This window comes from Pyrus communis, chromosome 7 (assembly GCF_963583255.1).
Source record: "Pyrus communis chromosome 7, drPyrComm1.1, whole genome shotgun sequence".
In the NCBI taxonomy this organism is placed as follows: Eukaryota; Viridiplantae; Streptophyta; class Magnoliopsida; order Rosales; family Rosaceae; genus Pyrus; species Pyrus communis.
Window position 1 is genome coordinate 4153693 of NC_084809.1, and position 24523 is coordinate 4178215.

General features: G+C 37.3%; 2 protein-coding genes and 2 pseudogenes across 3 annotated transcripts; 2 read left to right on the top strand and 2 right to left on the bottom strand.

Annotated features, from left to right (window-relative positions):
* Positions 1-1284: 1284 nt before the first annotated feature.
* Positions 1285-2662, bottom strand: LOC137738965 (phenolic glucoside malonyltransferase 1-like; annotated as a pseudogene).
* Positions 2663-6897: 4235 nt separating this feature from the next.
* On the top strand, positions 6898-8415 carry LOC137738643 (uncharacterized). The gene is made up of 2 exons (XM_068478119.1): positions 6898-7241; positions 7401-8415. Exons 1-2 carry the CDS (start codon positions 6925-6927, stop codon positions 8257-8259), a joined length of 1176 nt encoding a protein of 391 aa, XP_068334220.1. The 5' UTR covers positions 6898-6924; the 3' UTR covers positions 8260-8415.
* A 183-nt stretch (positions 8416-8598) lies between these two features.
* Positions 8599-9300, bottom strand: LOC137738823 (protein translation factor SUI1 homolog 1-like; annotated as a pseudogene).
* A 1417-nt stretch (positions 9301-10717) lies between these two features.
* On the top strand, positions 10718-13667 carry LOC137740068 (protein FLX-like 2). 2 transcript variants are annotated; one of them, XM_068479865.1, is made up of 5 exons: positions 10718-10851; positions 11068-11659; positions 11767-11912; positions 12021-12118; positions 12925-13667. In XM_068479865.1, the coding sequence occupies exons 2-5, from the start codon at positions 11115-11117 to the stop codon at positions 13411-13413; spliced, it is 1278 nt and encodes a 425-aa protein (XP_068335966.1). In that variant the 5' UTR covers positions 10718-10851; positions 11068-11114; the 3' UTR covers positions 13414-13667. The 2 variants fall into 2 exon arrangements, with proteins under 2 accessions (XP_068335966.1, XP_068335967.1); XM_068479866.1 differs by having other exon boundaries at positions 12928-13667.
* Positions 13668-24523: the final 10856 nt, after the last annotated feature.

Here is a 24523-nt window from a genome sequence, read left to right on the forward strand (position 1 = left end):
TTTGCTGGCATGATGGGTGACCTTCAAGTTGTTGGAGGAATCAAGAAGCTTAACAACAAAAATTACAACACGTGGGCGACATGCATGGAGTCTTACCTACAAGGCCAAGATCTTTAGGAGGTTGTCGACGGCAATGAAGTTACGAAGCCGCAATAAGGCACCAATGAGTCATAACACTATGTGGAAGTGGAAGATCAAAGCAGGAAAGGCCATGTTTGTGCATTCGTTTTTGTTGTCTCTGTTTTTTTAGGAGTAAGGTTTATGACCCCCCTGACTAGGTGTAATTTTTTTCATTATCAATAAAATTTCCCTCGTACTGTCGAGGTTTCAAAAAAAAAAATAATACAAAAGTTGGAGCACCTAGGAAAAGCTTCAACACCGAAAGAAGCATAGGACACCTTTGCCACACTCTTTTAAAAAAGAAACGATATGAGACTACAACTTCTCGAGAACGAGCTGTTATCGGTGGCTCAAAGGGACATCACGATTGCTCAATATTTCCACAAGGTAAAGTCTATATGCCGTGAAATTTCTAAGTTAGATCCTACTGCAACCATTTTTGAATCCAGGATAAAAAGAATATTTTTCAATGGGTTGAGACCGAATACCAAGGCTTTGTTGCCACTGTGCAAGGATGGCCGATCCATTTATCACTTGTTGAGTTTGAAAATTTGTTTGTTGATCAAGAAGCTTTGACTAAGCAAGTGGAGGGGTCTCGTCAAAAGGTAAGGAGGAAGCACTATACACTAATAAAAGTAAAAGCAGCTTCAAGAAGCATGTTGTTAGTGGACCTAAAAGAAATATGATGAGGCGAAATGTCATCAAGGAGGAGGAAGTTCTTAGGTAGGGGGAGTTCCAAAATATCATGGCAACCATGGTCAGTACCAGAATAATAAAAGGCTTGAGTGCAAGTACTACAACTGTGGAAAGAAGGGTCACATGGCGAAATATTTTTAATTTCAAATATTGATACTCAAAACAATTCAATTGATAGTATGTTCCTTTTGTGTTCTGTTTTTATTTTATGATTCTTTGTTTTTTGGTTGATCTTTCTTAAACTCGACATTCGAAGCAAGAACAAGGTCTGATCATGTATGCTAATAATTTCAATGATTTATCTCTAGCATCAGTGTTTCTTCAGAGTGTTTTATTTTTATTTTTATTTTTGACAAATAAAATCAACAACCATTTTTATTTATCTGCAAATCACAGTACATACAAAATAAACCGAGAAATAAAGAAGAAGAAGAAACTTGTGTTGAAACAAACTTTAGTAGCATGCAATTACATACGACTTAACTTTTCTTCAAGACCTTCAGCAAATAGAGAAGCAAAAGCTTCCATGTAACGTTTTTCCAAAACCAACCCAACCTCAACTCCACCATCACCGTTCTTGCTCTTTTGAAAAGATATCATCCTTGTCCCATCTATCGAAACCACCTCTTGCTTCGTTGGTCTCCCCTATCCGAAATCCGTTGCATCGTAGAACTCAAACCGGGGTGAACGGGTAGTGGCAATTATTCAATCAGTACAAGGCTGCAGTACTACACTGAAGATTCTTGAGACCCAAGTCTCTGCCCCCACCAAAAGGGTCTTATCCAAACTTTTTATCACTTCACTAATTGCATTCAAGGACACTAATAGTCCATCTTCTCCCAATAGGCATTTTGTTTCAACAACAGCTCGATGTCTTGCGAGGTAATTCCTGAAATAGGTTGGCAGTAGCGGAGGGTCTAATCATGAATAATACTTTCTCTGTCTTGATCTCCTCATCCCTGACTAAGCAAACCAATGTATAGGCGCATGTTAGCAAATATGTCGACAAATGCAGTAGTTTTGAATTATCAGCTTGTTCCTTCTTCTTTGCCATCACAGTCCTCATCACTAACCGCCTTAACATTTCGATTTTCGTGCATGTGAATTTGAAGGTGCCTCGAATTCCATCTCTTGGACCTCTAGCCTCCAAAAACATTAAGCTTCTATTGTTTGGACCACCCAATCTTAACCACTCGTTTAAGTAGATTGCTTGGAGCCCGAAAGGGTCCTTTATGACTTTTCTGTTGTGACTTGGCATAGGTGGCAGTCCTTCTCCTTCTCCATGTTTGCAAAAGTGACCCCAAAATTTGAAAAACGAGATGGCAGATAAGCCATCATAGGCGGCATGGTGCATGGCTGATCCAATCGAAAAGTTGTCTTTGGGAAAGACGATTATTTGCAATGCCAACACAGCAGCTTTGTCATGAGATACTACCAATTGGGGCATAAGAGGATGGTATTCTTTGGCTTTAATGTCAAAGTTGTTGCTCGAAATTAGACGGTGGAAATCAACATCAGACTCGGCGATTGTGAGCGAAACTGCGTCGCCTTTGATATAACTGAGAAAGGGTTTGGGGGAGTCTAGAGGCCAGATGAGGTTTCCCGTTAGAGGTACAAAGTGTTGGAGGGTGGCAGATAGCGAGGTTTTGAGTTTCGGAAGTACAGAATCAAAGAAGTGTGATGTGTCGAATGAAGGCATGTTGTAGAAGAAAAGGTGTTGAGGGGGTAGGATTTTTAGCCAGCGGAGGTTAAAGAATGTTAGAGGAAGAGGCAGATCCTCTTGGGGGCGGAGTTCGGCGGCTACTCTACGAACCTCAACAACTTTGATTGAGCCTGGTTTTGCCATCGGAGATAGAAAAAGAAAGCTGGACCCTAAAAATTGGGAGCTGAACCGAAATTTTATACACGGTTGGGTGCAATTTCAAATCCACCACGCAGCTCCTGAAAAGAGATGGAGGAGGAAGAGAGAGAGAGAGGCACGAAGAGAGAGTAACAGCCTCTTGACTAACTTATTTCTCATACTAAATTACAAGTTATATTTATATAGAACATTTAAGAAACACTACCTCGGATGGATTAGGCTCAATTCCTAAACTAACAAGCAAAACCTAAATACTAAAATAAACATAAGTACTAATATTTTCCAATACTTGGAACCGAAAACCAAAACTAAAACACGAACAAAATTAGATCACACTGAACAATTCGATTTTGCCATTTTGAAACGGTTTTAGTTTGAAACCGAACTGCATTTTGAAAAAAGGTTTAATTTCAGTTTTGAACATATGAAACCGCACTGAAATTGGACCCCACCGCAAAACTTAAAAGGGTTTTTTCTTTGGTTTTTATATTTGTGGAGCTTTTAATTTGGTCATTGAGGTTTTTTCTGGATTTGATCTGGTTGTTCCAGGCTTGCAGCTCCAACCCTCGAATTAGTATGGCTTGCTGTTTTCTTTTTTGAGTACTTTTATGTAAGTGGTACCATATTGTAAGCAGTTCAATGAAACTCATTAGTCAGAATCAACTAGCTACTAGGATTACAATACATTTAATTCATGCCGAGTATAATACCGCACATAACAGAAATTTATCACAAGAACACCTACTTGTATTCGACGCCATAGATGAGATGCAAGTCAGTCTTCTACTCCCACTACTCAATAGCTCCCTTACTATATGAATAGGTCTAATACTTAGGGTTTTTTCACGTATGGGAGTAGGGACTATAACTTCATATATATACTGCTAGGGTTACACAACCAGCCTATTAACAGTCGTATATCCTTATCATCTTAATAATGAATGAGTCTTATCATGATTCAATATCTTTGCATTCAATCCTTATCAGGATTTCCTTAAGTTAGTTGCACGGAGTTAAGACTCCATAGTCCTCACGAAGTAAACATTAACTATACCACTTGTATTACAAATAACTCGAGAATCAAGTTAACTATCATCCAAGTAATATCAACCAACACTCATTTGTCATTCACTAGAACTTTACACATATGTCCACCGGCCTTAGGCAAGAAAACTCTGTAAAGTCATGTAATTAATGTTGCTTTTGCAGTTTTTGTTTAGAACTTTTCCAAATTATGAATCCCTTTGAGATTGCAGTGAAGCCGTTGAATCACGACAGATTTGGTTTAAACTGGTGTACAATTTGGAATATTATTTGGATTTCAGTGGCAATTTGAATCCCTTTGGATTGGATTGTATTAATGGCATAAAACATTTAGTTTGCAAATTTTGAAACCAAAACTAAAATCATTTAAAACCTAATCAAAGCAAATCAAAATGGTTTCAGTTTTATGTAAAACCGCACCGAACCAATCCAAACCGTACCCACCCCAACAAGTGTGGCTTACTAACACGAGTCTCACATCCGTTGGAGAAACATACAAATGATGATATAAATATATAATAAGAGTATATTTTCATTTTTTCAAATATTATGCTAAGAGGGTAATGTTAAGGGAGACCAAATTTTTAAACCAAATTTTGTAAACCAAATGATGTGGTTGTTGATGATTAGATTATTACTTAAGTGTTTATTAATAATGTGCCACAACATTTGATTTAAAAATTTAACCTCCCTAGCATTATACTATGCTCAGATACTCACTATTCTATTTCCTATCGTTACGAGTTCACTGCTAATGGCTCGGTGTCTAAATCAGGTCGGGCCTCTTAGTCCACCGCCAATGACAAAGACGACGTTCTCGGATTCCGATTCGGTGCCTCCTCATTCGCCGTCTTCTTCGTCTGGCAATGGTTTCAACAACGTCGCAAAGCCTTGTCCAACCATTTTTGTGATTGGGCCTCCGTCTACTCGGTAATGGGTGGCTGCTTCGTTCTCTTGGGTAATTGATTTATTAATCATTTTTTTAATTAGGATTAGAGCTTTGGATTGATAGGAAATGGTATTTCTTAACTGCTTTTTGTTAATTTTTGAAGCTCTGGTTGTATTTGGAGAGACCAATTTGCTTTATTTTATCTTTAGTTTAAAAAAAAAAGGACTCCAAGCCAATAAGATCCCGGCTCAGTGGAACGTCGTACAGCTTACTCTTCTTTGTTTCTAGGACTCGAACGGTAATCTTTTGGTCACAAATAATCAACCTTTTTATTGCGCCAAGGCTCATCCTATTTATCTTTAGGTTAAGTTATGCTAGAATTTCTGTTAAATTGTGATGATTGCTGAAATATTAATTTGCTTGCCCAAATATTACCTCAAATTTTCAGAACATTTTCGAACCTCAATATATTTAGAGCTAACTTGTTAGTAGTGAATACCATGCCATATCCAATTTTTCAGTCAGGGTGTGTGGAAAATTTTGTAACGGTGCTTCTTCTAGTATATTTGGTTGCAGGGGTGAGAACTTCTGGTGGTTCTGGTCTTTAGCAAAATTGGACTGCAGCGAAAGCGGGAGGAAATAAACAAACCGAAAGCTCTTCTACTTTGTTCCTTGTACATTGCCAAAACTTTCCTTTAGTGTATAGCATATTAGTAGACATGGGTCATTCTCAGCGGCCAAAAAGGAGAGTGGCATGGTTGTGTTGATTGATGGTGTGGGAGACGTGTCAATACCAAGGTTTGGATTTAAGACTCCTCTTCAGGCAGCCAAAGTACCCAATTTGGACGCCATTGCATCCGCTGGAGTTAACGGCCTGATGGACACTGTTAAGTTGGTTAGGGTTGTGGAAGCGATACAGCTCACCTTTCTCTATTGGGTTATGACCCTAGGGTTTATTATCGTGGCCGAGGCGCGCGTTTGAGTCCATGGGTGCTGGTTTGGCAATGTCGCCTGATGATATTGCATTTAAGGTGAGGATTTTATGTGTTTCTTTGTGAAATGGTATCGATGTTATAATCGTTTTCACATCATGATCCCGGATGAGCTGTTTCAAAACTTTCAACATTTTCCTACGGTTCTGTTATTTCTGGAAGACCAGGCTGTTCCCCATAATACTCATTGCTATTTTGTTTGTTCTTTACTCTAATTTTGCAACCTTTGATGAAAAAACTGGAATAGTCATCAGTAGGAGGGCAGACAGACTTTGAGGAAGAACGGCCCATACTGTGTGCAGCACTTGATGGAATGAAGCTGCCATCTTTTCCCGAATATGAAGTCAGAGTCAGTTGCAAAAGTTCATTATAAATGCCGTTTGCTTCTTGTTTATGCGCTTCTATAAATGCACCTCTGTTGTGCGAAAGTGAATTATGTATCTAAATCATCGAAGACCTTAACGATTTCTAATGCTTATCCTTGAAATTTTTATTATGCAGTAGATTCAGACTGACAAAGAATCATTTGTTACAGGTATGCAACGGAACATAGACGCGGAGTGGTTGTAAAAGGACCGAGGTTAAGTGGGAATATATCAGGAACAGACCCATTGAAGGACAACCGTTTACTTTTGCAAGCTGAAGGTCTAGACGGCACTGACGAGGCAAGGCACACAGCTAAAGTTGTTAACGAGTTATCCAAGGAAATATCACGTATTCTCGTTGCTCAGCCACTGAATGCAAAGCGGGCAGCTGAAGGGAAGAACATAGCTAATCTTGTCCTTAATTTTACGAGGTTGCGGTATTCGGATTGAGGTTTGTTGTCTCAAACCTTACTTGATTTATCCAAGGAAATATAACCTTGAGCCTAATGTTGGTCTTACAAGACCTCAACCCTTATAATCTTGTGGAAAATATGCATTTGGTCCTCACATGTCCTCATATGAAGACCTTAGGAGAGCAGGACTCGACTAGTTGTACCTACCGTTTCATTTTAGGGTCAATATCAGCAATCCATCGATAAACCTAGAAACGAAATTGTGAAAATCATGACCCTTACAATAAGTTGGTCCCAAAGTTTTTCCTTTTTGACTCCTTTCATCTCTGCAAGTATCGAAAGCACCAAAATTTAAAGTGAGTTGTATGAAAAATATGTCACAAAAGAAAGTGGATTATAAAGTTTCCTTCTTTTACTTTAATTTTCTTTACTTAATATTATCAAATAATCTCTTACACACCATCCACTTCTTTTCTTAATTCATAAGAAAAAAAGTCGATTAAATTTGAAAACCTACACTCGTGATTCACACCCATACACAAAGATGTATGTGACAAGGCCTCTTTCCATGTACAGGAAATCGCCAAGCACCCTTTCCCTTCATCCACCCGATGCTCCACATTCAGGTTTCTTGGTGATTACAGATGAAGATGCAGAAGCACACGACGCGTCTTGCTGGGGCCTATGCAAGCGCAGAAAGTTATCGAAACTGCCGTTCCCACAGGACAAGATACTGACCATAGTTTACACGTCGGAGTTCCAAGAGGCAACGAAGACTAAGGTCTGGTTCATCCCGGTTCTTGATCAGCCTCTATCGTCTCATTGCTACTATGTCATCAAAGCAAGTGGCAGGCACAAAGGGTATGCTTAGGTTTCACAATTATAATTGGTTTTCCTTTTTATTTGAGTGATATACTGCGTGGGGATTCGAACTTCGGATCAGAGAGAGAGCACGCTGCTCTAGCGTAGAAAATATTTGTTTGTTAAGTGGAAGATAAATTATTTTGTATGATCTTGCAGGAAAGCTTACAGATGTGCTAGAGAGAGGGACATCGTGAAGTGCTGCTTTAACGACTTCTTGGGAGACAAGAAACCAAGGGTTTTAAATTTTAGAGACATATACCAACAAGTTAAGATTCATCGCTTCGAAGGTGGTGGGTTTTTCGCAAGGGCTGTAGCTCCCGACGGCGTTCCCCCAAAATTCCTCAATAAAAAAGGATGGAAAGTTCGCAGCTCGAGTATGTATCGTTCACAACTAGGTGAAGCTTTAGGCCTTGACACCTCGCTCCGTTCACGTCTTCCGGACTTCAATTTTACCGTCTTTCAAAAGCGCTCGCGTACTAGCACTGTGGGGAGCTGGTACTGTCCATTTGTGTTTGTAAGAGAGAGAGCAACCATAAGACAGCAGATGAAGAAATCGAAGTACTACAGGGTGACTTTTGAGCAATGGTGGGAAGAGATATACTCTTGTGGGAACGTTAACCGTGAAGGGAACGTTGTGAACGTGAGCGTAGATGTGCAAAGGGAAGTGGCTATGGTATCTGCCATGCAAGCCGTGAAGGATGATAGGAACGGACGAACAGGGTTCACCTGGTACAAAGCCCATAACCCATACAGCAAGAAAGTGGTGAGTGTAGGTTTGAGCTCGGCAATTGTTCAGAATATGAGATGGGTTTTGGAGGCAGGAGGGTGGGTAAGTGGGGGTGATGAAATGGATGTGAGAGTAGAGAAGGCAGAAGAGATTACAAGTGCAACTCGGTGGAGGAAGTTTGGGTGTTATGTGTTGGTGGAGAGCTTCTCTTTGAAGAGAATGGATGGAAGCTTTGTATGGAGATCCGATTTTAGGCACACGGATAAGATTCGATGTAAATGGGAATAAGGTTTCCATTAAGATTCTCCGTCAATGAACAAAAAAACGGTGGATCCTCATTTGTTTTCTCTTTACTGTTCCTCTGTAGCAACGGTGTATCCTCGCATGTATTCGCTTTACGGTTCATATGAAGGATGTAAATTTCCAATGCTATGAAGTACGAAGTTACGAAATTTTGAAAATCAAGAATATAATTCGTCATACATTCCATAACCGCGACGAATTACATAGGTTTTAGAAAATTATAACAAACTGAAAACACAGTGTGCATATCAAACTCAGACGAAATAACATTCAAATAGCAAGTTCCAAGGGTAGATGGAATTGTGGAGACTTGGACGCAGCAGCTTAGAAACCATGAATCTTGATATGGTCCTGCACAATGCCAGCCTGTAGTACTTGAAACGACCAACCAAGCAGATCGATAATCTTATCATTCTAACCTATATGACGTTTAACATCAATGTTATGTATGGAGGAGTGACTACCTGGACTAGGAAGGTAGATACATTCTTTCGTTTATTACGGTTGTCAGGCTTTTTCTACCCTTTCTTTGCTGTATACGAATGTGTACATACTCTTCTGTCCCAGCACCTGAATCCTCAGAATTTGCCTCAGCAAAAGGATCTAAAACAGGTATAGTGCATAAATCAGACACCCGATGACCTCACCAAACCAAACATTTAGTTTCTCAAAAGTACCAATTTAGGTCAGTTTGGTTCGGTTTCTTTGGCGAATCATGCTAGTCGGGCTGCTGAAAAGCCCTTGTTGACTAAGGCATTGATTTGGATAAAAACCAATGCATCCACACCAGCATTTCAATCACCATTTCACGGTGCAAAAACCAGAAAACTGAACCGGTGTCCGACATGTTCACAAAAATGATAACAAAACCAAACCATTTAGTGTCACAAAACAACTTCGTGTCAGTTTGGCTTGGTTTTTTAAGGTGGATGGGATACGTTGGGATACTTATACAACGAAAACGTAAACAAACAGAAAAGGCAAAAGGGCGTAGGCAGTAGGAATTTGTACGTCGAGCTCAAACATGAACCTTGGCTATTCACTAAGAAGGCCTTGCAACCAGAATTCTTATACCTGGATCACACAGAAGGTAAATATCAAATTATCATCCCTCACAAAAATACCTCAAACTTTTCTTAGTATATGTATCCGGATCTGATTAAATTAGACGGAAATTAAAACTTCAAAAGTCTTCCAGTATTGTTTTCAATAAAGTAGCAGACTTGATCAACCTTGACAAGTATATTTTAAATTACTCTAACTTATGTAGACGGAAATTCCATGTTTAAGTGCAAAGGGTGAGATAGCACGCAATTTGGTATTGTTTTTTCACCAAACGCTGCTTAAACAGTAAAAAAATGTGATGAAAATTAAATATCCGGCTTATTTTAAAGCAATAGCCTTCAGAAGCAGTTTTTAAAAACAGCTTGTAGGTTGCTTTTTAAGCCTACTTTAATAAAAAACGGAGTTGAGCAAAGTTGAGTCATTAATGAATATTTTTAATTCCTATAATACGCTTATTATTATTATTATTATTATTATTATAAACGATATTATCTACCTAAGGGAAGAGGGGTTGTCTTAGCCTCACAATAGGGTAACAATAATATGGTCCAAATTTGGCTTTGGCAAGAATCAAACCTAAGGCCTCTCACCTACAAGTGAAGAGAATATAACTAGACCGTAATACTAAGTGATCATTATGGGCACATTTAATCCTTGGAGAATAAAATGACCACCACCACCTATCATTACAAACCCTAACTACCTCTTACACCACAACCACAGCCACCATCGCCATTGTCGCCTCCCCTACCACCATTGTCATCTCTTTAGCCCAACCACCACACCTCTTTATTGGCACAAGCACCGTTGTCATCATCATCGCCTACACTATCATGTCCACATCATTATACACAATTATATCACTTTTATATTAAATGTACCAAAAGCTTTCACCCCTTTTCATACTTACAACACTTTCAAAAATACAATTTATCAAACGCTCAACTACTTCATTTTGCAGCTGATTATTCTTGAAGCACATCATAAACAGTTTTTAGTAAAAACACAGCAATCCCAAACTGGCTCTTAGTCAATGGCCTACTCCACATTTGGCCGAGAACTAAAATTTTATATAGGGTGATGATATTTGCACACTTGTTTTTACCTCCCACCCATCTTTATTAATTTTTGTACATTGCTCTTCTTTTATTCATTCGATTTGACTGCCAAAAAGAAGTAAAAATGGATATGTGAATGACACCACGCTTTGTATATATTTGGAATCATTTGAAGCCCATTGGGCTATGGTCTTACAATTTTGGGATGAATAATTGGGCCCTTCAAATTAGGGCAGGCTTTTTATTTTGTTTTATTTTAATTTTTTGTTGGCCGAGTGTCCGGAAAAAAATTGCAAAGGAGTTCATCTTCTCCTTTTCTTTCATTTCTTTCTGTCATTGCTTTCGTAAAACCAAACATCCCTCTCTACTCTCTCACTAGGGCAGAGCACCAGAGCACGAAAGGCACTTTAAATTTCGCCACAGAAGACCAACTTTTCTGTCAACCATTGATCAAGTAAGTATCACTTTCCCACTGGTTTGCATTTTCTTTCCCCAGATTTTCTCGGAAACCAAACACTTTTAGGTCTGATTCAGAAACTTAACTTTGGGCGTGACATTGAACTGATTCGAAATCAGAATCGAAAACGGAAAGAAACCCAATTTGCAACCCAAATTTATAATTTCAAAGCAATCTGTTTGTGATTCTCATTGTGTGGTTTTGATTGTGCAGAAAAAGTTTGTATATTGTTAGGGAAGTTAGGGTGAATTGGGGAAAAAATGGGAAGCAAAGGTCGAATCCCGCCTTCTCACATGCGTCGGCCGCTTCCTGGACCCGACCCGTTTGGCCCGGGCATACGGCCGCCCCATGGCGCCTATCCTCCGTTTGATATGTTGCCTCCTCCACAAGTTATGGAGCAGAAGCTGGCTGCACAACATGTGGAGATGCAGAGGCTTGTGGTGGAGAATCAGAGGCTCGCCGCCACCCACGGAAGCCTGAGGCAAGAGCTGGCCGGTGCCCAACATGAATTGCAGATATTACATGCCCAGATAGGAGCTATCAAGTCTGAGAGAGAACAGCAGATGAGGAGCCTTGTGGATAGTATAGCCAAGATGGAAGCTGACCTAAAGTCAGCCGAACCTGTTAAGGCGGAGCTACAGAAGGCTCGAGCCGAGGCCCAGAGCTTGGTTGTTTCAAGGCAAGAACTGATTGCCAAAGTGCAACAACTCGGGCAGGATCTTCAGAGGGCTCATGCGGATGTGCAGCAGATTCCAGCTTTAGTTGCACAGCTTGATGGACTGAGGCAGGAATATCAGCTCTGCAGGTTCGTGCTTATGTTCTATTTTTTCATAACTTCAAACTATATTGCTTATTGTGTATTTTTAGTTATGAAAAACTGACCGTCATTTTCTGTTGGTTTGGATTGTGCAGGGATACATATGACTATGAAAAGAGATTATACAGCAACCACCTTGAATCACTTCAGTGCATGGAGAAGAACTATGTTACCATGGCTAGGGAGGTGGAAAAGCTCCGAGCAGAGTTACTGAATAATTCTAATGTTGATCGGAGAACTGGTAAATCTACTTCCTTTTGTATTCAAGGTCATTTGGATACCCTTTTTTATTGTTGACCTTGATCTTTAAATACGTTGTGGATGGCTTATCTTTGGCAATGAAATGTAGGTGCCACATATTATGGAACCCCGGGAAATAATGAGAACGAGGCTACTGGGCAGGCTTTAGGACAAAATGGTTTTGAAGATAGCTATGGTGTTCAACAGGTATGCCATCTTCCACATCTTGACTTTTGTTAGGCTTTCATCTTATTTCTTTTCCTTTTCTCCTTCAAATTCTAGATTATGGTACCATGCCGGGTTGTCAAAGTCCTGGTTGTTTCAGCTCGGATTGGCTGATTGCAATAGTATATTGTGCTTTGGTGACATCATTGGCTTATTTGTCCACACAATTTAACTCAAGACTATTTTCTTGAACACTTATAAAAATAGTTTATCATTGTCAATAACACTGAAGCCCTCCTAAAAATACTTCAAGGTTGGTTTTTCATTTTCTGAATCATTGGTGGATGCTAGAATTGTTACAGGGGTCATTGAAAATCTTTTATTTGTGCTTGCATTTTCCACTAAAGGTGTTCCTGGCCCGAGATAAATTAATGTTAAATGTATCTGTAGACTATAGGAAAAGAATATGTTGGTAGGTGACAATCATACTGTGTTTTACCACTCCCTTACTATTGGAACACTAAGACAGCTTCAAATTAGTCGCAAAAACCAAATATAAAAATTCAGTTCTGTACATCCATTGTCTTAGCTATCTCAAAGCCAAACTGATAAGTTTTGGTTTGGAATCTTCAGTTGCACGTAACATGAGTAAAATTAGTAGATCATAAAAATGATTAAGAAGGTATGGCCTATAAGACGTTGTTGAGTATTGCTGCTGAGAAACTCTTGGAAGTTGTGCTGTCCTGCTAAAAATGTTTTGTTTTCAGTTGAAAACTAATTTCCTCACTGCCTCTAGAGTGATGATAGATAATGAAAACTTATGCACTATTACACTGTATTCTGTATAGCAGGGACGTGCCACCTTCCCTCCTGCTACGGCTGCGGCTGTTGCTGGCGCTGGCGGTGCTGCCACCGCCAAGACCCCTCCATTAGTTGGAGCTCAATCTGGACCTCCTGGAAGGACTGTTTATGACGCACCAAGAGGGCCTGGTTATGATCCTTCGGGTGGACCTGCTCATGATGCACAGAGAGGACCTGCTTATGATCCACAAAGAGGACCTGCTTATGATCCACAGAGAGGACCTGCTTATGACGCACAGAGACCTGGATATGATATACAGAGATCAGGTTACGAAGTGCAAAGAGTGCCTGGTTATGATCCAACCCGGGGTGTCAACTATGATGCACAGTCTAGAGCTGCTGCTGGCGGTCCCCAAGGACATGTGCCCACAGGCAATGTGCCTTATGGTTCTGCAACACCACCTACTCGCGGGGGAACTGGGTATGAGGCACCACCACCTCGAGGACTGGGAGGGGGAAACCCTGTTCGAAGATGAGCTCAAGTCATCGAACCAAAAGATTCTCGCAGAAATAGTGTCGTAGTTAGGATGTCCAAAATTTGTCAAAACTTCCTCTGAATCTCCAATCATCTACTACCTTGAATAACGTGTTTTTTATTTTGGGCCATTCTGGTATTCCGCTACTTTTTACGATTGTATATGGTTGGGAAAAATATTCTGTTATTACTTGTGATACAGGCAACCGGACACGGTTTGTAATTGATGTTCAAATGAGAAAAAAATTGTTTGCAGTCCAGTCCTTCCAGTTTCCACAATTAAATTGGACCAAGAAGGAGAATCTCGTGAGTCATCCTAGCCAAGCCAATCTTGTGACAACAAACGAGCCCTAGACTAGACGTTTTATATTACGAGAAATTTTTAGTTGTGACGGGAACACAAGTAGTACATCACGTGTTTTAATAGGAGAGGTGGGAAATTTTATTTTTTAAGTTATTAACTTTTTAGCACACATATCCGACCATTTGTATAATGACACATGGTGTACCATCCCGTGTACCGGTCACATTGAAAAATCTCTCCTATATTACCATATAGATGGATAACTAAACAGAAAATCTAAAAGCAATTTATTTATGGTTTTTTATCCAACATGGTCGGTGGAGATTGACATAACGTCTTACTTTTATCCCGACAAAGAAAATCGGTGGAAGTGGTTCATGAATTTGTCTACTTTAAATCATTTTGGTTCTTCCCTAAAAAATCTGTCAATATCTTTGTTAAATTGTCACATGAACAACCACGTAACCCCTCTTTAAGGGGTAGTTTTGTCAAACCAACCCCTCCACTTAACGAAGATATTAATAGATTTTTCACAAAATGACCAAAATGATCTACGGTGGACAAACGCAGAGACTACTTCTATCGATTTTTATTATCAGGAACCAAATTGAATGCCAATCTTATAAACCTAAAAACCTTTGTTATATATTCCCCCTCATTTCTTTCTCACATGCTCATAGCCATGGGCGGATCTACTAGGGGACCAGGGTGGTCTCGAGCCACCTAGAAGCTTGGATAAATGGTTGTGAGAACCTCCTAGGACCACCCAAGTCTGGGCAATGGTGGAGAAGAGAGATGCATCCATGGTTGCGCTGTGCAAAACTGGAGGAAGAAGAAAGCTTTTTTTTTCTTTTTTTTTTTAAATAATTTGACAAAAATGACGTCATTTTGAGTTAAGTCATTAAAAAAAATTAAAAACCCGCACTCACCATCTTTTATTAAAAAGTCATACAATTTGAAATTTAATAAAAGCTCATGGCTTTTCATTAGTCTGCTTTCAATCAAATTCAACTTTATCAATTATAATATACCTAATTGCATGCCGCTCCTGTTCCTCACATCACCCAATCCAGCGAAGGCCATCAACAGCAATTTCAGAATTTCTGTAAGTTTTCTAGTTTAGTGTTAGTCCAATCCAGCAAAAGATGAACAGTGAATACATATATGTAAGGGTCCTTGATAATGGTTTTTGGTAAGGGTCTTTGATAAAAAGTCAGACAATCACACACTAACAAGTTTTAAACTAAGTTCAACCTTATTCATTGTTAATTTCTTAGGATTTTTTTTATATCTATTTTAGTGTTAGTTCATACATATTTATTGTTGATTCGTTAGGATTTTCTGATATTACTTGGATTGTGTTACAATGTTAGTTCATACATATTTTTTTAGTTTCATCAATTGATATAGATTTTATTATTAATTGATATGTGTAGAAATTAGAAGTATGGAACAATATTACAAGCGAAAATCATTATCGATTAGTTTAGACAAAGATTATAAATGAAAAGTTATAGGTTGTCATTTATTTTTCAATGTTTTTTTTTTTGTTTTTTTTTTTTTTTTTGAAGTTTTTATATTAGAACCACTCTATATTAAAATCCTAAATCCACCACTACTCATAGCCCATCCTTTATATATATTTATATATGTTCCAACTACAGAAATTTGGAAACCAAAAACACAAAATTTGATCAAACATTTTCCAGAGTGTGACGTTTCTTTCTATCAGTTCCTATTTTATTTTATCACTTTTATGATCCATATTGATTTGTGTTCCTGTGATTCATTCATTCACCAATCAGAAAAAGAAAAAGAAAAACAAAACTTTTCGGAACCCTTTTTCTGTGTAATATGTGGACAACTTTAGCCCCATACGTAGTGGGAAAGTAACGTGGAGTTGCTTTTCAGAAAATAATAATGTTCGGCGCCATTGAAACGTACAATGCATGCATATGATGTCCACCATACAATTAAATTCTTCTGCAAAGAATTTGCCACGTCAAGATGAGACGACATCACTTTCAGTCTCTTGTCTTCTATCCTTCGTCTCATTCTATGAACTATATCCACATGTTGTGTTCTTCTTAATCTTAATCACTTGTATTATTATTAGACTAGCAGGTTATATATATGCAGAAAGAGGCATGTGATTTAATATCTTAGTGAATTTGGTGTTAAGTTTTCATTCATGCGTTTCAGGTTCGAAATTCTTCTTTGTAATAGTTTTGATCACTTTCCCCTCCTCTTGATAATAACATATATGTAGAAAAGAGAATGAACAAATTATACCAAACTTTACCAAACACTAAAGCTTTTTATCATGTGGCTCCATGTTGGAGATGATGTAAATAATAACATGGGATTTCTTCCACATTGTGTTGTGTACATATAATCATATAGTGGGTTGTAGAAGAAGATGCACAAAATGCATGAAGATTAAAAAAGGTCATACAAAATGCATGGAAGGAAATTGCTCAATTTTAACTACCCTTCATACATTATCCCACAATTGAAATTTATAGTGGATACATTAAAAACCATGCTAATTTTCACATGAATTCTTACTTTTATTTTTTATTTTTTTTCGTCTTTGTGCTTTTGGGGATTTAGTAAAATACCAGCAGACCTAAGTCTAACCAAATTGGCTAATGTATCCTTGCTTCATCCATTATGCACTTTTTCAAAATGTTAATTCATGTTCAACGATTGTTACTGAATCCATGAAATGAGAAAGGAAAGAAAAACTAAATTGGCAATTTACCCACTAGAAATATAATTGGTCTACTAACATGATTTTACTATCTATAATCACTAAAAAAAACAAAAAAAACTCACAAGGTTCATCAAAGAGTGGAATATGGATGCATAATGCTTTAGTTGCTTGTGTATATAAAAAGGAAAAGAAAAAAATGGTGGGATAGTAATACTCTCTCTAAAAGTTGTAATCTTGGAAGAATTCGCACCTCGTATTCTTGATATGCATGGCAATGTTCTATATATGGTTGTGAGAGACTGTTTGTGTCTCTGTATGTGTGTGTGTGTGTGTGTGTGTGTGTGTGTGTGTGAGAGAGAGAGAGAGAGAGAGAGAGAGAGAGAGAGAGGACAAATTATCCAAAACAAGGAGAGAAGACCCCAATGATCCTCTTTTATTCTATTACATGAGGAGGGTAAATTACCCAAAACAAAAGAGAATTAAAGCATATTACCTTTGGTTTTTCTATTACATACAATACATACAATCAAAAAGCAAAAGTTTTGGACTTGGAAGAATCTGCGACCTTCAAAGTCTTTTCAATGAGCTTTCTGGCCTTCTTGCTCCTTATTTCAACTCTCATGCTCTCACTCTTTTCAATCTTGTCGTAAGGTTTCTTACTCACCTTCAAAGACCTCAACTTGGATTTCAAGTTCACCACCAACCTATCCAGTCCTAACATCATCACATCTCCACTGAACCTGCAGATTTCAAACCCAATCCAAGCTAGAACCCAGCTAAGGGAATCGAAATCCGAGACGGAGAAAGTAACATAACCTGTCTTGTGGCAAAGGAAAATCTTGAAAGGCTGAGACTTGAGAGTGAAAATTTAAAGAAAAGTTTGAGGCCTTGGATATAGTTAGAGAGACATAGCTAACAAAGAGAGGGGTTGATGAAGACGAGAGAGTCTGGAAGTAACAAGGTGAGAGAGATAATACGAATGAATTAAAACGGTCCTAAACTTGGAAGTCACACAATTTAAGCGTTTATAGAGAAATTGGTAGGCTTACCCCGCAATACTTATGAGCCTTATACGCTTATAACTCCCCCTTCTGACTTCTGTCAAAGTGGTGCCAGCTTACCCCGCAATACTTATGAGCATTATACGCTTATAACTCCCCCTTCTGACTTCTGTCAAAGTGGTGCCCACTTTTTTTTTTTACAAGTGGTTTCGCCATATCAGTCCACTCTTTCGAGGGTTAGGAAGGCTCATAGAGGCATTTTAGCCTCTCATTTATCACTTTTTAGATCACATCTTATTAGATATGGAAAAAATTATTATGCGGTACTTAAATACAGATCACGTAATATAATCTGTTTATATATGCAACTGGTTGTATACAACTATATATTTCTTATTGCTATACAATTGATGATACATAAATTCTTTTCCACTTTTCAGGTGGTATTTAAATATGTTGACTTGGTTTTTATATTTATTTTTGTCAAACGATAGATTATGATAGATTATATGTTAGATTAGTCATTGACGGAGTTCAAACCCACACTGTCATGCAAGGGCTCAACATCTTTCCACCACTGTAGTAAATGGTCATTTGCGTTGACTTGGTTTTTATTGTTTATCTCAGTTTTGGGACGTTTAAGTAATTTAAGTGGATTCATTTAAATTTTAGGAAAACTAATGAAAATGGCTTGAAAACTTTTACTTTTAACGATAAGGACAAAATAAAGGGTAAAGTGAATAATACCAGGTTTGACTTTTTAGTGTAAAAATGTGATTTTTCATTAAAATGAACAGCACTGCAGATTTTTCGTTAAACCTCCTTTTAATTTTAGGTTGCATTTAGTATGCAGGAAATAAAGCATGGGAATGGGAAATCACTTTCATTCCCATGTTTACGGAAACAGGCTTGGGAACAATTGTAATAAATGCCGGAAAATGAGGTGGGAAAATGAAACCCATCATAAAGGATCTGCTTTTCCACCTTCTTTTCCCACCATTTATTGCAAATTTTTAACATTGAATAAACGTGATATAAGTTTAATTTTATGAGTTATTATTTGGTTTAGTTCACTTTGTTGGTTCATTCACTGATTATCCATTTAAGATCCCACATTGTCCAAGGGAGTGATCCTTATATGTATATTCTCATCCCTACCTAGCACGAGGCTTTTTGGGAGCTCAATGGCTTTGGGTTCCATCGGAACTCCGAAGTTAAGTGAGTAACGCGCAAGAGCAATCCCATGATGGGTGACCCACTGGGAAGTTCTCTTGTGAGTTTCCAGAAACAAAACCGTGAGGGCGTGGTCGGGGCCCAAAGCGGACAATATTGTGCTACGGTGGTGGAGCGGGCCTGGGATGTGGTGGACCCCAGGCCGGGATGTGACAATTTGGTATCAGAGCCTAACCCTGGCCGTGGTGTGCCGACGAGAACGTTGGGCACCTGAGGGGGGTGGATTGTAAGATCTCACATCGCCCATGGGAGTGATCTTTTTATATGTATATTCACATCCCTACTTAGCACAAGGCATTTTGGGAGCTCACTGGCTTCGGATTCCATCGGAACTCCAAAGTTAAGCGAGTAGCGCGCGAGAGCAATCCCATGATGGGTGACCCACTGGGAAGTTCTCGTGTGAATTCCCAAAAACAAAACCGTGAGGGCATGGTCGGGACCCAAAGCGGACAATATTGTGCTACGGTGGTGGAGCGGGCCCAGGATGTGGTGGACCCTGGGACTGGATGTGACAATCCACATCAATTTTTTCATTATCTTTTATTAAATTGTGATAAATATTATCCCTTATTTATAGGTTTATCTTTTTCTTAATTTTTGGATTAAATATAACTTCGATGGTGCGTGGGATGAACTCGAAGGCTTTGTCAAAATATCCAGACTCATTTTGCCCCTTTGAATAGAGGATATATCAAAATCTGTAGTTTCCCACCATTTACATTACAGTCTCAAACAAAAGCGCTTCCAGAAGACATTGCTTCCTTCACCAATCATAACCCCAGTAAGATGGCTATATATGAAATTCTTCTCGATGAAAGGAGGAGAGTACCCTTGCATCGTAGTTGATCTATTTCTTGAACCGAACCGAAATCCTAAAAAACTCTTGAAAATCCCGAAATTCGGGAATACTGAAATTTTGGGTCGGTTTCGGGTTTTGAAATCTCGTCCCAAAAGTGATTGGTTGGGGATTCGGGCTTTGGATTTCGATTCGAGATCCTGACCCGAACCAGTCCTATTAGATAGTCAAATTTTTTAAGTTTGAAAACCACCAAATATAATCTCTGATATTATTTTTTAGGATAGTATTCAACATTAATTTTGGTGGGGGACGCTCTTTTTCTCTTTGACCGGGTTGAAATCCCTGGCAAGGATTTTATGGAAGCCCATTGTTAGCACTCTATCCTATTTGTTTGTACATATTCTTCCATCTTTAATGAATATCGTACACATTCTGAAAAGAAAAAAAAATTGTTTCTCCTTTTTCTTGCTCCTAATTTGTATCTCAATTTTTTCTTCTACCCTTCATCACAAGTTAAATGTGTTAACTAGTCTAGTTGAAGGTACCATAAATATATATATATATATATATATATATCATCATATATAGATAAAATTTCTTTGAACTATTTTCATGGATAATAAGCAGATTAATTTTTATTTATTTTCGTAGATACTTCTACCACATGTTAAATGTTTTGTTTATCAACCTATGATATATGTATTTTTTTTTCTTTCTAAAAATGGGGGTAATTGGTGGCAAGCTACGATTATTCATCATTCTGAGGGTCGGGAAGACTCATATAGGCATTTACATTTTTAAAAATTATTTTGTATGAAAGTGGTTACCTTTTCATATTTAAATATCCAAATAAAAAATTTGAGTAAAAATACATAAATCAAGAAATTTAATTAAGGTTGAAAATAGGGAAAGTAGAGTAAATCCAATTACTCAAAATTTAACCTGGATTAAAGTAACCATAAAAATAGAGGTCTCGAGTTCGATGCTTTTAGCTGGTGAGTCTGCTTGACTGTGGCCACGGGGCAGGATGAAGTTCTTCATTGCCTCTTGTGCCCAAAAGGAGTGAAAAACCGAGTTTGCCACAAGTTGTTCCCCTTTTTACAGAAAAAAAAAAAAAAAAAAAAACCCCATAAAAGTAGTAACCTGCCTCTAGACTTTGTATCTGCTTTTCTATTTTTACCAAACATGGTTAAAAGAAAATATATTTCGGAATTCCTGAGAAAAGTCACGATAAATTATTTCCCAAAAATTCATTTTCGCATATCAAACACACAGTGTTTACAAGAACAACCAGATTCTCTGTAATACCGAAGAGTCATTTCTCTTTTCTTTCTTTTTTTGTAAGAAAAACCGTATATAAATTTTATATTTTATTTTTTATTTGTTATTGTGTCCTTTTCAGTCTTCATATTAGATAGCTAGGCAATCTGAATTCTGACTTTCCTGTTGAAGTTAGTTTTTTTACATCTGAGTTATACACATGATTTCGGAGGTGGCATAAATCATAGAAGTTTCCCATCTTCCTTGAAAACAAATAGGATTTGCTTGTAGTTTTACCAAACCATCATCCAATAATTTCATACGATATCAAAATATCTGATTTTTTTTCTTGTACAACTATGATTTAGCTTTATCAATTACCAATAATTGGTGGCAAGATAAGGCCATAAAAGCAGTCATAAATTTAAAGTCTTAATCCTTTTTCGGACAGAATCTAATCCCAATCTATTGCTATTGTGCTCTCTATATTTTGAGGGGCCTTTCTTTTTCTTAATCGTTTCAGTGGGGGCAAACATGATGAAATTAATTACCGTTTAAAAAAAAAAAAAAGAATTATGAAATAAGTTACTCTACATACACATCAAATTTCTTCTCCAAGTTTTGTTTTTTTTTGATATGAAGAGAATATACAAATTTCAAAAAGGACATCTTAGATTCAATTTAAGGGATTTTGAAACAAAAAGAACCCCAAAACAAAAAACAAGGCTAACTTGGCCAATCTGATAGCCACGTATCAAAGCTGATATGTATGTGTGACAATTGACAAATAATGTGTTTATTTTTTCACCAATTATCAAATTATGTGAATATTTATTTCAAGTTTGGGCTCACTTTGGGTTTTGTTAATTTATAATGAGTAACGCTTTTACAAGTATACTAACACATTATTTGATAAATAAACTTCACACAAAAGTTTTGCCTTTAGCATTACTGTTATGTAAATAAAGAAGAATATTTTTGTTGGCCAAACAACACCGATTATAGGGAGTGGTTTAGGTTTGTCCTTAAAGAATGAGATAGTATCTAAATATATATTGTCTCTAAGACAAATGGGATTGTATGATAGTGACAAATGTGTGAGGTGGTAAATTCCTTAACTTCAATATTCAAATTAAGCTAATTACTATTGTTTTATTAATGATGGAAAATGATGATGTATATATATAACTAGCTAGAGGTTGACATGCAGTGCAAGGGGAACCTCAAATTTTCAGATAGCCATGCAACCACGTACTGCAAAGAGATATTAGCCATGCATATCTAACTATCGTTCTCATAAAAAATGACCAAACTAAGCCACTTTTTCCAACGGTTACCTTTTGGGATTTACATTGCCTTGAAAACACCAGATTATCTTGAAGTTGAAGTGGAATGGTTGCATTGCATATGTCAAAAAAGGTACGAGTTCTTTGCCTCCACGGAAATTTAATGTCAATTATTAAATGTTAGATGTCATCATATAGGTCATAAGCTAGTAAAAGTGGACGTAACTTCAAGAGAGATGCAAATGAGACTCTCAAAATGGAACTCTCTATGAATTCTCCGTCATTTCATAGTTTAACGTTATTTTTCGTGCCAATATTATAAAACGTTGTGTAAAAAACATGAGGTGACAGAGAGTTCATGGAGACTCACTTTTGAGAAAATCTCCTTAACATTTCTCTAATTTCAATTATCTTCTGTTTCTTATGCATCTCAATCATCAATCCAATCCACAAATTGCAAGTTGTGTGAATCCTCATAAAATCTCAAACCCCAAAATCCAGAATTACACGACCAAAACCTTTTATGTGTACTTTATGTAGCTCGGATTTCATGTTCTATATGACACTTTTGTTTCATTCCAATATTCATATTCGATTTTGGGGATAAACAAAAGTTATAAATATCCCTGTAGTTGTTCACTTGATTGAAGTTAGGGTTTGTTATACCGGTTTTGACTTTTGATCACATTTCAATGGTTATGCAATATGAAGGATTCAATCCATGCGTATTTAGAAAGCTTTTGATTAGTATGTTACAATGTGTTGGAAGATGGTTTTAGAAGAGGAAGGCCCAGTCATTTTCCTACTGCTACCTAGCTTAACGTTATCGCAAGAGTAATGTTAAGATCAGTCGTTCACATACAATTGATGAATTGTTAAAACGTCATTAATTAATTGTTAACATCATGTGCATCAACAGTTAGAAACCGCTCGTATGCTTGTACACACATTCATGATCAATAAGTTATGTAGCTACAAAATATACAACTCGAAGAGCAACCGATACAAAACCATTTAGAAATCCATTAGCAAACCCTGGAGTTGACCCCCTGAAACAAATTAGGCTGGTAAACCAGGGTACTATAGAGGGCTGAAAACACCTTAGCTAAATGTTGGCTTAGGCCCCAATCCAGCTTAAGAAACATTGTAAGACCAATAAGTTGTTTTCAAAACGATATTTTAACTAAACAACAATTTGAAGTCACCTTAAATTTTTTATTTTTTTATTTTTAGTACATCAATATTTTTACTCTAGGAGGAGGGGAAGTTCGGCTAAGCCACACAATGGGCACTCAATGAAAGGATTTTGTGTTTTTTTTGGCCACTCAGTACTACGGTCTGGTGGTATTCCTCTTTACTTAGAAGTGAGAAGTCTTAAGTTCAAATCTCGTAGATGGTGAAGTCACCTTAATTAACCTACCACTTGTATATTAACTAAACAATAATTTGAAGTGAATTAGCTAAACATCCAAATCATGTTCAGTCAACACTGATGATGGCATGGCAGATACATGTAACAACCATAATAAATATAAAGAAAGAAAAGAAGGAACAAATTAGAAGGATAATAATGTCGGAATTATATATGATGATTAACATAAAGAAAATTTGACTTAAATAATTTAGAGGCATGTATAATTCAAATGATGAATAATCCAAGTTAATGAAGTACTGGTGGAGCCACCAATCACAAAGTCCTGCAGAAGATTTCATGGTGGTTATGATTATAACCCAACCTAATTTTTCAGCTTAACCATACACACACACACACACATATATATATAATAAATTAATTAGTATATAACACCATGTTAATACAAGGTTAATTAGGGTCAGATCAAGTGTATATATATTCACGATGCTAATGTAATACCAACTGATTTAATGTATACATAAAAACGAAGTATACGTGTGTGTTTTGTATTTTATCCATAATTGTCTAATTAGGCAATCTAATCGTGTACATCAATTATACAATCGATCATATCATATCATTATCTCTATTATTTGGCTGAATGAAATGATGTATAAATATCGTTTTTTATTAAACAGCAAAGGCTTTCGTCGGTAAAGATGTCCCGTAGCTTAGTTAAACTTTTTTGTTTTGCTGTAAAAAGCTTCATTAAGATGGTGATCCGTTGAGTAGAAATAAAAGTTTTAAGTCATATAATTTCTTTTTAATGAGGCTTAGACCAAATATGTGTGACTTTCGAGCATGCCATGGGGACAGTATGATCATCTCCCTGGGCAGGCGGCCAATAGTTTGATGCCAAGTAATTTCCCATGCACAATTAGAGAACTTTCTCAAATGATGCTAAAAACCAACCACATCATCTCTGGTCACTTTAACATTCCGGTCTAAAAGTGGCAAAGATGTGAATTTTGCATAGATACTACATATATAGTACACAAACGCATCATATTATAACTTCTTGAACCACTGGATCTTGGATTTGTGATCACATGAGCTACAATCAACATTAATAAAATAATGTTGATGACCAAATAATGC

Coding starts and splice junctions, on each gene's coding strand:
- LOC137738643 (XM_068478119.1), top strand. CDS start 6,925: ATGTATGTGACAAGGCCTCTTTCCATGTACAGGAAATCGCCAAGCACC. Junction 7,242..7,400: donor GCAAGTGGCAGGCACAAAGG/GTATGCTTAGGT, acceptor ATGATCTTGCAG/GAAAGCTTACAGATGTGCTA.
- LOC137740068 (XM_068479865.1), top strand. CDS start 11,115: ATGGGAAGCAAAGGTCGAATCCCGCCTTCTCACATGCGTCGGCCGCTT. Junction 11,660..11,766: donor CAGGAATATCAGCTCTGCAG/GTTCGTGCTTAT, acceptor TGGATTGTGCAG/GGATACATATGACTATGAAA. Junction 12,119..12,924: donor ATAGCTATGGTGTTCAACAG/GTATGCCATCTT, acceptor TATTCTGTATAG/CAGGGACGTGCCACCTTCCC.